We start from the raw sequence: 13,545 nt of genomic DNA, 5'->3' as shown, positions 1-13,545 counted from the left end.
CACTCTCTCACCAGTACTTGCTGCACCTCTCCTCCTTTTATAGCATAAGGTCCTTGCTCATGAAGACTCAAGTCTTTTCCTTACACCCTAAGGCAAAGACTTGACTTGTTGACTTGCACTCCAAGGCCAACCTGACTTGTACTCTAAGACAAGACTTGACCCACACTAACATTCAACAAGGATTATACTAACAGTGTATTATTTGCTTTTCTTAGTAAGTGACCTGAATTGATTTAGTATTTGATTCCAGTTTATTATATACTGCATGTTGATTTTCCCTATATATGTGCTTTGTGTTGAAGCGTCATATTTTAAGAGTGATAGTCATTTTGATGTGGTCATTCTGTTAAGGTGGATTGATATAATGCATTTTGATTTCTTTTGTAAACTTGCTATTTTCATCAAAGAAGCATATAAATGAGACTAACAAGCTGTCTTATTTTAACTGGTGGAGCAGGCAGACATTGCTCTTTGTTCGGATTGCTTCCACAATTCAAGATTTGTTACTGGGCATTCAAGTTTAGATTTTCAGAGAGTGGATGGGATGAAGGATCGATCAGACACTGACGGGGACAGATGGACTGATCAGGAAACTTTACTGTTGTTAGAAGGCATAGAGAAGTACAATGATAACTGGAATCATATTGCGGGGCATGTTGGAACAAAGTCAAAAGCACAATGTATTCAACATTTTATTTGTCTCCCAGTGGAAGATGGTTTGTTAGAGAACATTGAAGTGCCAGAAGCATCCCTTCCATCCAGGATGCAAAGCAATGGATTTTTGAATTCAGATTCCAATGGCAGTACTTCAGGTGTGTTTTCTATTTGTTCAACCAGCAAATTTCTCATTATTGTTACACTCTGGTATTCATGATTGCAAAATTTATCATTCTCCTTTATTTTTTGACTGATGATTTGTTCCCTTAGGTTGTTTACCTCAAAGTAGCCAACCTGGAAACCAAATTCCATTCATTAATTCTGCTAATCCAGTCATGTCACTGGTGAGTCATTCTACACTATGTGTTGGACCTGTTGGTTACAAAGTTATGTACTTCTAAATTCAAATTTGGATACTGCAATGGCTTAATGCATTTACACTTGTCTTCACTGGCCTTTTGTATGCACATACATCTATACTACAAATTTAAGATTTCTTGACTGATTTTTGTTTTAATCAAACCGTACTATCCCAAAGAAAAATTATTTGTGAACATTTTACCATGTCCATATAGTTGCCAACCATGACTCTGGAGTTGCTAATCCACATTCTATGTTGATTCAATGATGGACTAGGCATTTTGTTGCAGTTTGTTTGATTGATCACTGACCAGGCATCAAAAGCTGTTAAAAAGACATAGAATTCTGGTGGAAATCTATACCAACATGTATCTTTTAGTTATTAATTTATTGCTTGAGTTCACGAATACTGGTCATGGCACTGGTGGTATAATCATAAGGGCCATTTCCAGCGATAATTGGAAATCCACGTGTGCACACTTGATCGTGAATATCTAGTGCATAACCACATTTCAGTGTGAAGACGGTATCTCTGAACATGAGACACTGGGTGGGTTGGAAGCCTTATATTGAGGTGAACAAAAGAGATAAATAAGTTAACAAGTTAGTGAATAAAACTAAAACCCTCACGAGCTGAGGATCACAGTTGCATTCCAGCCCATGCAATTTTCTGTCTTTATTATATATGTGTCAATGGTCAATCTGCTGTAGAGATCTATATATCTCTGGTCTTACTATTCAGAGATGTTTTGCAGGTTGCATTTTTGGCCTCTGAAGTAGGACCAAGGGTTGCAGCAGCCTGTGCAAGTGCAGCGTTATCGGTTTTGACAAGAGATGATTCCAGGTGAGCCACCTGTGCTTGAATAAGGGATGCCCAGTGATGTAATTAATGACCATATGTTGATTCTGACTTGCCATGTTAGTTTTATACCTGGAATGCAATAAATAGTTTCTTATTTAATGATACTTGATTTATTTTCTCTCTCTTGGTCTCACATTACTGGAGCTAGATTTTAATATGGTCTTTTCCATTCTGTTAAGGATGTGTTCAGAAGGCATCGATGGTGTGGGTCATGCTGCTCATCTAAATTATGGTAAGTGCTTTGTTCCCCAAATTAGTAATTCCCTTTTTTTTTACCAATCATATTGTGCAGGAGATTATTATAAAATACAATATTCTGATGAAACAGGACCCTCATCATCCATCTCTCCTGAAACTGTCAAACATGCTGCCATGTGTGGCTTGTCAGCAGCGGCAACAAAGTCCAAACTTTTTGCAGATCAGGAGGAGCGCGAAATTCAGAGATTAGCTGCTACCATCATAAATCATCAGGTTTGTTGCAGTATTGAATTTATTTTCTGAAAGATGCTGTACCAAATTTATGGGTACTGCAATTTTGTTATGTTGATGTCTGACCATCTTGCTTTTTGCGGTATTGTTTTGCATTTGTTGTGCACCACTACTGTGTCTGTGCTTGCATGTTTATGACATAAGAAAAAAGAAACCCTGATTCTAAGTTAGCTGTGGAAGAGCCCTTTGTTCATAGTTGATAAATAAGTTGAATCTCAACCATCCTTGACAATGTCTTCACAAGTTCACATATTTTGATACGATATACTTTCAAAATGATAGTTGTATTTGAACAACATTGACCAAATACTGAGATGAAGAGGAGGTTTTTAGCATGAAAGAGCCACTGGGGAAAATACAAATTTCCATTTGTCATGGTTTGGCATTTGCCTAACAGCTCAGTTCTAATCTTGCTGATTCTCAGTGGTTTTGTAGTTTGGAGGAAAACAATTATTCTGGCATAATATTTAGATAACTTGACAAGAACCGTTATAACTTGCAGATAAAACTGTCTTTTACTAAAAACCAGGAGGATTCCACCAAGCTGAAATGGATTTTGGTTTTTGAAATGTCATTACCCCACTAGATCGATGTCCTTGAACTTTTCCTAAATGTGTTGAGAACTTGAGGCCTTTGGGCCATTTCCTTCTGTGAACCGTTTTGAAATTTATACAGTAGCTGTAGCTCTGAAAGAACCTTCTGTGATCGTTAATAAGAAAAAATGAATCTCAAGCATCCTTGAATCTCTGAGATGATTTTTCTGGCCTTGTCTTTTGATTTGGTATTTCAAAGTGATAGTTACACTTTGATAAACATTGAGATTTTGAACATGAAAGAGCCACTGGGGAAAACACAATTTCCCATTTGGGTAGGCTTACATTTTCCTAGCTGGATCTCAGTTCTTGACCAATCTTGCCAATTCTTGGTAGTTCCGTAGTTCGAAGGAAAACAGCTATTCTGACATTATTTGTAGATCATTTGACGAAAACCCGTATATCTCACTGGTTTAAAACCATCTTTTACTAACAAGCATGATGATTCAACCAACTGGGCCAATTGTCGTCCACAAACCTTTCCTAAATGGATTTTGGCTTTGAAACTTTAACTGCCCTGAAACTTGTATTAACCAGCTGGGCCAATTATCGTCCACAAACCTTTCCTGAACGTGCTGAGACCTTAGTGCCATTTTCCTTGGTTAAACCTTTTTGAAATTTATACTTGTAATGCTGGATGAAAAGCAAATGATCTAACTTTCAGCTTGTCATATGTATGGACATGCAGCTAAAGAGACTGGAGTTGAAGCTGAAGCAGTTTGCGGAGGTTGAGACCATGCTCTTGAAGGAAAGTGAACGGTTTGAGCTGACGAGGCAGCAGCTGGCAGCTCAGCGCGTCCGAATATTATCAACCCGGTTACCTTCCTCAGGTGGCACTCTACCCGGAGGTGGCAGCACCATGGTTTCAAACCCAATGAATCAGGCTGCTGGTCTTAGACCGCCGATGATGCAGGGCTCAATGCCGCAGTCCAGCATGCCAGCGATGTACGCCAACCACATGCAGGGGCATCCCCAGATGGCTGCTCTGCTGCAGCAGCGTCAACAGATGCTCTCGTTCGGGCCTCGCCTGCCGCTCTCAGCAATCCACCCTGGCACATCATCCTCGTCGGCACCCAGTATGATGTTCAACCCTGGTATGCCCAACTCGTCGGCTCCTAATCACCACCCGCTGTTGAGACCACCTTCAGGGAACAATTCAAATGTAGGTTAATGCGATAAGATTTTTTTCCCTTCTTCCTAGATTCCCGGGATGTAGCTCGCTCCTGATTCGTGATTGTTGACCATTGCAATTGAATTGCGCAATCACACATAGAGGTAGTTGTTACCGGCAATAGGTTTTCCATTCTCTCTGTAGATCGTGGACCGTGTGTGTATGTGTGTGATCTGATAAGACTGATGTCGCTAGTGGCTAGGCGATGCATAGAGAATGTAGAGGTTCGTCTGATTAATTGTTGTTACTGCTAATTACTGTCAGCAAGGTGCGAAATTTGAATCCTCATGTCATGTATTTTGATTCATCTCATGTGTCTTCCTTATCCAGAATCTGCTCCTAATTTTCTCTGTATATTTGGTTGTGCGCGCGCATGTTTTCTGATCATACGCTCTTTTGTACTATGAGATTAAGCGTATCCACCAGTACAAGACGGAGAATGTATGACGGTGAGGTCACCTCAGAAAGTATGACGGTGAGGTCATACTTTAGGATATATTTGTGGCTAACGAAGAATGTATGACGGTGAGGTCACCTCAGAAAGTGGCAAAGTTTGACAAACCGTGGAAACAAACAAGCCGGCCGAAAGCTAACTTGGGGGTTTGGTCCCTTTGCTTATTTTTAGCATATGTCACATCGAATGTTTAGATATTAGGAGTATTAAATATAGACTATTTACAAAACCCATTACACAGAGGCTAAACGGTGAGACGAATCTATTAAGCCTAATTAGTTCATGATTTGACAACTAATTAGGCTTAATAGATTCGTCTCGCCGTTTAGCCTCCATCTATGTAATGGGTTTTATAAATAGTCTATGTCATTCGATGTGACATATGCTAAAAATAAGCAAACGGAACCAAACGTCCCTTGCTACGATCATCGTATTGGATCGGACAACAATGCCTGCAAAAGATGCGCCTGCAAAACCCAATCTATGTCATTCGATGTGACATATGCTAAAAATAAGCAAACGGAACCGAACGGAACCGAACGTCCCTTGCTACGATCATCGTATTGGATCGGACAGCAATGCCTGCAAAAGATGCGCCTGCAAAACCCAGTGCTCCAACGTGGCGGGTACGCTGTCGCTCAAGGCGTCCGCGTGCGGGCGGACCCGATTGATTCGGCCCATCGCAGTCGTCCGCATGCGGGCTGACCCGACTGATTTAGCCCATCCTTTATTTTCCGTCCGGCCTGACTGTTTCGACTTTTTTTTTCCGACCGGAGGAGCGCTCTCGGCCCGTCGCTCCAGGTGGCTCGTTTTTCTTCGACCGGCCCAATATGCAGATAAATTCCGTAAAAAATAATTTGAACTACGGATCTATTTAATAACTAAATGTTCTTTTTTTTCCTTTTCTCTCTTTTCGTTTTCGTTCTTAGTTGTTCTTAGTTATTTTCTTTGTATTCATTTTCCTATTCTTGTCTCTTTATTTTATTTTTCTTTCTCTATTCTTTTTCCTTTTCTTTTTCTTTCTTTTCTTTTATTTATTTATTTCTTTTCATCCCTTCTCCTTTTTCCTTATTCTCTTTTCCTTTCTTTTTTCTTCTCTGTTCTTCTTTTTCTTTTCTTTACCATTTTCCTATCACACCCTTTTTCTCATTCCTTTTTATTTCTTTTTTCTCTCTTTTGTTTTGTTTTCCTTTTTATTAGTTTGATTCTTATTTTGCTTTTTCTATTTTAATTTAGATTCTCTTCTATATATTCCTTCTTGGTACGTAATTTCTTTCTTTTTCCCTTATTAATTTTATTTTTATTTCTCCATTCATTTGCTTATTTTTACTCCTTCTCTATTGTATTTTCATGACCCTGTGTATATTTTTCCTAGTACATAATTTATTTAGCAGTACATTCATAATTGTATTTTAAACTAATTTATTGAATAATTTTAGTTATTACTTAATATATTTAGTTGTTCTATATAGACTCATTAGTTGTTCAAAATTTGTGTTTGCCTATCCTGATATGAATTGGTTAACCATATAGATTCGTGGATTACAATATTGTTATATGTTCATAATGCATTTGTTTCAAGTGTACAATTTTTTATTTGGTGAGTCTACATAATTTGTTCTATGTGTATAAATACTTATTCTGTGAGTTCCTACAATTTGTTCGTTGTATATAGATATTTTATTTCATTAGTTCATATAATTTGTTCAATGTGTACTACTGATATGATCCGTTAGTTCATATAATTTATTCTAGGTGTGTTTATTTTTATTCCGTGAGTTCATTTAATTTGTTCTAGGTATTTAAGTATTTGTTCGTTGTAATCAAAACTAATATTTTGTATTAAAAAAAATAGTTTAAAATTTTTTTATCCAAACATAGTTAAGTGTGATTTTGTTTTGAAGATGTTGTCAATGGAAATTAAGTGGTGCGATCGGAATCCAATTTGGATGCTTGGTTTATAATTTTTGACTTTTTAAAATTTCAAAATTGCATGGATGTGGGTATACATTTTTCCGTGAGTTCGTATAATTTGTTCGATGTGTCTGATTATTTTGTTCTATGAGTTTGTAAAATTTGTTCCACGTGTTATATGTCCAAAATGCATTTGTTTCAAGTGTATAATTTTTTATTCGGTGAGTCTATATAATTTGTTCTACGTGTGTAAATACTTGTTCTGTGAGTTCCTACAATTTGTTCGTGGTATGTAGATATTTTGTTCCGTTAGTTTATATAATTTGTTCAATGTGTACTATTGATCAGTTAGTTCATATAATTTGTTCCAGATATACTATTTTTGTTCTGTGAGTTCATTTAATTTGTTCTATAGGTATAAATATTTCTCCCTTAGTTCATATAACTTGTTCTAGATAGATGTATCTGAAAAAAATCTTTCAACTTGATGCTCATATTCTACTATTTTTTCGTACAATATCAAATTTTAATCTTTTGTTTGAGTATATTATTATTTGTACATCTCTTTTATTTGCATCATACAATCTCCTAATGTTCAACATTTGTTCGTTGTTTATAATCATTTGTTCATCATATTATGCTTTTTGTTCGCATTAGACAATCATTTGTTCTAGGTATTTAAGTATTTGTTCGCTGTAATCAAAACTAATATTTTGTATTAAAAAATAGTTTTAAATTTTTTTATCCAAACATAATCAAGTGTGATCTTATTTTGAAAATGTTGTCAAAAGAAATTTAGTGGTGCAATCGAAATCCAATTTGGATGCTTGGTTTATGATCTTTGACCATTTAAAATTTCAAAACTGCATGCATGTGGGTACACGTTTTCTGTTCTGTGAGATTGTATAATTTGTTCGATGCGTCTGATTATTTTATTCTATGAGTTTGTAAAATTTATTTCACGTGTACGTGCTCTCAGAAAATATGTAACCTTGATTAAAAAATGTGAATAAAAAAATCTATCGAAATATAGTCAAGTGGGATCTTGTTGTGAAGGTTTTATTGTATGAAATTCAATGGTGCAATCGAAATTTAGTTTTGATGCTTGGTGTAAGATTCATGACTTTTTAAACTTCTGATTTGCATGCATGCGGTGATATCATCACTTTTTGTCTTTTGTGCATGTATGCATCCATTCTATCTTTTTTAAGGGCAACCAACCATCGAGCAGCCTGGTTTTTTTATTGGACAGTATGTCATGTCTGATTGCAGTTTAAAACAGTCAACGGACGCAGGTGTGCTGATTATTATGTCCGGTCCACTGAAAACGCGCCGGCATAGCGTGGACGGACGTGGGTGCCACCAGTTAGAAGGTGACGAACGATTGTCTCCTCTGGCGACATATAACCGCACCCGTGCTCTAAAGCCCAAAATAACAACACCAGATACGCAACACACATCGTGTTATATGTACGGTCAAAGTCAAGTCAAAGTTATCGAGTCAACAAGATTAGTATCACAGGGATCTTTCGTTGTTTCATCTGACAACAAAGAAGAAAATACAATCCCCATTTATTCCATTTTTTTGCAAGGAATTTATTCCATTTTTGCCATCCGTCTCAAGTGACCATGCTATTAAACGGGGGCATTCCGCATTTGATGTCTTGCCATGAGAGTGCCCGGTTACATATTTCTCAAAGAAAAACAAAAGAAGGCCAGTTCTATGTTAGCAAGTTCAAGGTAACTGCCGGGAGCTACCACTCCACCTAGAAGGCGCCCATCAACTTTATCCCCTGAGTCAACTGGCACCCGACAGCAACAAGAGGCAATTGAGACGCAGCAGGCCCGTTGTCCGTACCACTTGGACAGGGACGTGCAACGGTGCTACCAGCATCTCCTATCTTTCCGTCCATGTGAAAATGACAATCATTTTTGTTAATCCACACTGCATGATGAAGTCAAGTGCGTTCATATTGTGTGTTTAGTGATATTGCTGCCCGGCGCCGCAAGTTCCCAAGGACATGCATGAGAGGTATCGCCGTAGGGCTGAAAAGCTAAACAGCACTAGTGTGTGTATTAGGCACTTCCAGCACTCGATGTCTCCTTTCCTCGACGCAATTTAGGAATAATGGAGTTGCTTGAGTACGTGATGGTTTTAGTACCATTATATTCATATTTGAAAATACTTCTTTAACATGTGAGTTTCAATTGTTGCAGTTTTGGCATTTGTATCTATATTTTAAAATGAATTCAGATACTCCCTCCTTTCCAAATTGTAAGTCATTCCAAGAATCTTGGAGATTCAAAGTATCTCAAGTTTGACTAAATTTATATGATAATATAATAACATTTATGATGTCAACTAAGTATCATTAGATTCTTTATCAATTATATTTTCATAGTATATCTATTTGATGTGATAAATCTTTATATTTTTCTTTATAATTTTGGTCAAACTTGAGATGCTTTGACTCTCCAAGATTCTTGGAATGACTTACAATTTGGAACAGAGGGAGTATGAATTAGGATTTTATACAACGATAAGTTCCTTTTTTTTCCATTTCTAAACACAAAGAGTGTTTTTTATTTGTAAAAAAATGTAACAAAACAAAAAAATGTCGGGTGATACTAGCACCTTGATAAAAATGCATCTTAGTTATTTTTTATTTTTAGAATTATATATTTATAATATATATTACGAGATAAAAATAATATAAAAAACGAACATAAGTTTTTTTTTTTTGAAAAAAATGCTCTGCAGAGTAAGTACTGCAACTGGTTTTTCTGAACAGTAACACCTTTTCTGAATTCGTCTGCACCATATGCACACTCTAAAAAAATGATGCAAAGCCGATGAGCAAGGCAATACCTTTCCTTTCTCCCCACAAACAATCAACACAGCAGTCACTGTTCCTTGACTCCCATTCCTCCCTTTCCATGCTGAGGTTTGCCTTTGCCTAGATGAGTGACGAATGAAGCTGAAAAGGCCCATCAGAAAGGATCCTGGAAAAGGGGATATAGTAGTTAACTGAAAGTTCCTTCCATTGCATCTTTTTGTTCCTTGCTGCTGCAACAAATCCAAGAAAGACTTTCCCCAGGGGAAGGGGAAGATGAGGGGAAACTTCCACTGCACTGCACAACACACAGCTCCATCTTCCCCCCTATAAAAACCAGCCGTCCAGCCCCTTCCCCACACCACCCTCCGCCATCGATTCTATCACAGCTGAGGAGAAAAAAAAAGAAAAAGATTTCAGGAGAAAAGGGGGGAGAGGACAAGAGGCTGCCTCCCCTGCTCCCAGCTCTGTCTTGTTCCCACCCATGGCTCCGAGGTGGGCCCCCCCCGCCGGCCTCGTGCTTCTGGTGCTGCTCCTGGCGTCGGCGGTGAGCGGGGACAAACCGCTGAGGGGCGGGCCGTCCGGCGCGGGCAAGGAGCCGGAGTCGTCCTCCGCCATCTTCCCGCTCTACGGCGACGTCTACCCGCACGGGTGCGCCCCCCCTTCTCCCTCTGTTTCTGTCCCCGTGGAGCCATCCGTTTCTGCCCATTCCCCTCGGCTGACTCCAAGAGCCACGAGGAACTAATCAACTGATTGCAACCTTTGGTCCCATCCAGGGACTCCCAGTTTCCGTGCCCATTGCTCCCTTCTCCCTGGAGCATCAGTAGTATTGTTTATTAGCCTTGATGTGTGAGATTAAGTTTTTCTGAGAATTTCTTTTTGATCTTTTTCGTTTTCTTCGCAGCTTGTACTACGTGTCCATGAACATCGGCAACCCGTCGAGGCCATACTTCCTGGACGTCGACACCGGCAGCGATCTCACCTGGCTGCAGTGCGACGCGCCCTGCGTCAGCTGCAACAAGGTACCATTCGGTTCCCATCGGCTTCTCTGACTTCCGATTCAGGCCGGCAGTGGGATGTTTCCATCATGAGTTGCTATCGGGACACGTCTGCAGATTGGTTCTGGTCTAGGTACTTGTGTTAGTTCAAGGTCCATCGTTGGGTCTCGACATTATTTTGGCCCAAAGTTTTTTTACCTTGATTGATTGGTTTATTGATACTTGTGCTAGAAATGTCCTTTTATCTTTTGGGCATCACGTTGTGCTAGTTTGGCCTTACTTTTCAGCTTTCGAACGAAAAAGTAAGTGCAGGCAAAAGAAAAAAGAAAAGAAAAGAGAAAAGGAAAGGAACAGGAAAAAGAAACAAAAAAGTTAATTTTGTTTCATTAGTCTATAAATGGCAATCAGTTCAGTTCAGGAAAAGTTAGTTTTGTTTCATTCAGACTTGGTTTCCATTTCAAGATTTGTTGTCAGGTCATTCCCTAGCCTTGCATTACATCACTGATGAAATATGCTATTTCCTTCTAGCCCAGCATTTCAAATTAAATGCCAAGCTTAGTATAGCTTCAGCTTGGAAATTGGAATAGACTTTTGATGTTTCCTATCATGTTAATGGTTGGTACAGGTGCCACACCCACTCTACCGACCAATAAAGAACAAGCTGGTGCCCTGCGTGGATCAGTTGTGTGCATCCCTCCACGGTGGACTATCCGGCAGGCACAAATGTGACTCACCTCATCAGCAATGTGACTATGAGATTAGGTATGCTGATCAGGGGTCATCCATCGGCGTGCTCGTCAACGACAGCTTTGCGCTCCGCCTTGCAAACTCCTCTGTTGTCCGCCCTAGTCTTGCGTTTGGGTATGCTACTTGCATCTTGTGATCAGTGTACATCTTCACAAATGAGATGCTTTAATTGGTATTTTGTGGTTAATTCCATTTGCACAGGTGTGGGTATGACCAACAGGTGGGCAGCAGCAGCGAGGTGTCGCCCACTGATGGAGTGCTTGGGCTTGGGAGCGGATCAATTAGTCTACTTTCACAGCTCAAGAAGCATGGGATCTCAAAGAACGTGGTTGGCCACTGCCTAAGCCTAAGAGGAGGGGGGTTCCTCTTCTTTGGGGATGATCTTGTGCCTTATTCGCGTGCAACATGGGCTCCCATGGCTCGAAGTGCCTTCCGGTGAGCACTATCATCCTTGAATTTTATTTATTGTTTCATCTGAAATGCCAGAGGGAATGAGGTTTCTTGTTTGCAACTTTGCACGTAAATAAGTAGGTGATGATTTTGGTGTTTCAGTAGTGATGTTAAACATCAGTGCTTAATCATTGCTAATGTGGGAATTATTTTAACAAGTTAACTGTGTACTAGACATATTGACATGCTGAATTTTCTTGGGATCACCAACATTTGCATATTTCGTACATAAAAATTATAAATAGCCAATCCTGGTGAATCAGTTTTCTTGTTATTTTATATACACTTTTTTGAGTTGAGTGTTTTGAACTTTGATCATGTGGAATCTCTCAACATGTATGCTATTATAAAATTTTGGCCTTACTTTTTACCATTCAATTTCGCATAACCTTCTATTTAATGAATCATTGTTCTAGTTTGACATTACCTTGTATTTCCAGGAATTACTACTCCCCTGGTTCAGCAAGTCTGTACTTTGGTGGCCGGTCACTAGGCGTGAGGCCAATGGAAGTAGTTTTTGATAGCGGCAGCTCATTCACCTACTTTGCTGCACAGCCATATCAAGCGCTTGTCAGCGCGGTAAATTTCAAAAACAAATCTCTTGTAGCACCACATGACACATGAACAAACATGGAGCTAATGAGGTTTTGCTCTTGCAGCTTAAGGGTGGTCTAAGCAGGACTCTGAAAGAGGTATCTGATCCCTCCCTGCCTCTCTGCTGGAAAGGGAAGAAACCATTCAAATCTGTGCTTGATGTCAAAAAGGAGTTCAAATCATTGGTTTTGAGCTTTGCCAATGGCAAGAAAGCACTCATGGAGATCCCTCCTGAAAACTACCTCATTGTCACTGTAAGTATTGCTTTCCTCCATGAATAGGCAGTGACATTAAGTTATTGTTTGCTAAAATCTGTTTCTATATTGTGTCAGAAATATGGGAATGCATGTTTGGGCATCCTCAACGGATCGGAAGTTGGTCTCAAGGATCTGAACATTCTTGGAGGTAGGATGTTCAGGCAAAACCAATCTAATTTCAGAAGTCCATGACTCAGCATAACAATTGGTATTCTTTTGTCTTCTCTTGCAGACATTACCATGCAGGATCAGATGGTGATATATGACAATGAGAGAGGGCAAATTGGATGGATTCGTGCACCCTGTGATAGAATCCCCAAGTTTGGATCCTCTGCCCTTCTGTGATCATTTCACACCCCCTGTACAGTGAACATACATACCCTTAATTCATTTCTATTTATTCGAACAGCGACAATACCATTCATGGGTTTGAGGAAGGTTATTGTTGGCCCCAGTTCCCTGGGATCATTGGTCTCCCGAATGAAGATTGCCCAGCCTATTACCGCTCGAATATAGTGTAATTACCAACTGAAGGCCACTGCCCACTAGAGCGATGAAAGAATAGAAGAATGGTCATCTGGGGGACAGGGGGACGAGGCTGAACAAAGGGTTAGGAGCATGTATTCTTTAGGAAAAGGAAAAGCGTCACATGTAAACATCATAATGTTCATATGAAATATAATGACCACGGACATGTATTCAGTATAATATTTTCGAGTTTTTCTTTGTGCATTCATTACTTGGTGTTGTATTGATGTAATACTCCTGTCCCAGGTGCTTTGAAATTGCATATATAAACAAGACAAATATGGGTTGTATTAGTGGCCAAAATGATTCAAGGACTGTATGATACGCAGACAGCAGCTTGTATGTGTGTTGCCTGAATCTTCAGGTGCGTTGAGTGCAGAGTGAGCCCTGGAAACGATGTGTTTGTGTCCTATTATGCTCTCAGGACCAGGAGTAGCAGGGTAAACTTGTACTGTACTTAAACTACCAGAGATCACCTTGTTTGTTGCAGAAAACTGTTTGTTTTTGGTATTACTGAATCATTATGTTTGTTTTATTTGTTGTATAATAGTTGCACTATATATAGGCAATAGGTTCTAATTAGAATCGCGAGCTCCAAGTGAGGATCAAGAATTGTATGAAAAATCTCATCAAATTG

At 39.2% G+C, this 13,545-nt stretch overlaps 2 protein-coding genes across 2 annotated transcripts in view; both read left to right on the top strand.

Moving 5' to 3' along the window:
- LOC101779668 (SWI/SNF complex subunit SWI3C) overlaps window positions 1-4,439 on the top strand; it is a 7,622-nt gene extending 3,183 nt beyond the window's left edge. Inside the window, exons 4-9 of the mRNA XM_004977172.3 lie at window positions 458-812; window positions 928-1,001; window positions 1,773-1,861; window positions 2,059-2,111; window positions 2,208-2,350; window positions 3,650-4,439. Coding sequence (XP_004977229.1) covers window positions 458-812; window positions 928-1,001; window positions 1,773-1,861; window positions 2,059-2,111; window positions 2,208-2,350; window positions 3,650-4,132 — 1,197 coding nt within the window. The 3' untranslated portion in view covers window positions 4,133-4,439. The remainder of the gene's footprint in view (window positions 1-457; window positions 813-927; window positions 1,002-1,772; window positions 1,862-2,058; window positions 2,112-2,207; window positions 2,351-3,649) is intronic.
- A 5,238-nt stretch (window positions 4,440-9,677) lies between these two features.
- On the top strand, window positions 9,678-13,211 carry LOC101778735 (aspartic proteinase Asp1). The gene is made up of 9 exons (XM_004977169.3): window positions 9,678-9,985; window positions 10,239-10,356; window positions 10,958-11,193; window positions 11,281-11,514; window positions 11,970-12,108; window positions 12,189-12,377; window positions 12,456-12,528; window positions 12,613-12,700; window positions 12,790-13,211. Exons 1-9 carry the CDS (start codon window positions 9,819-9,821, stop codon window positions 12,899-12,901), a joined length of 1,356 nt encoding a protein of 451 aa, XP_004977226.1. The 5' UTR covers window positions 9,678-9,818; the 3' UTR covers window positions 12,902-13,211.
- The last annotated feature ends 334 nt before the right edge of the window (window positions 13,212-13,545 follow it).

Source organism: Setaria italica, chromosome VII (assembly GCF_000263155.2).
Source record: "Setaria italica strain Yugu1 chromosome VII, Setaria_italica_v2.0, whole genome shotgun sequence".
Taxonomy (NCBI): Eukaryota; Viridiplantae; Streptophyta; class Magnoliopsida; order Poales; family Poaceae; genus Setaria; species Setaria italica.
This window is presented reverse-complemented; position numbering and strand designations above follow the sequence as displayed.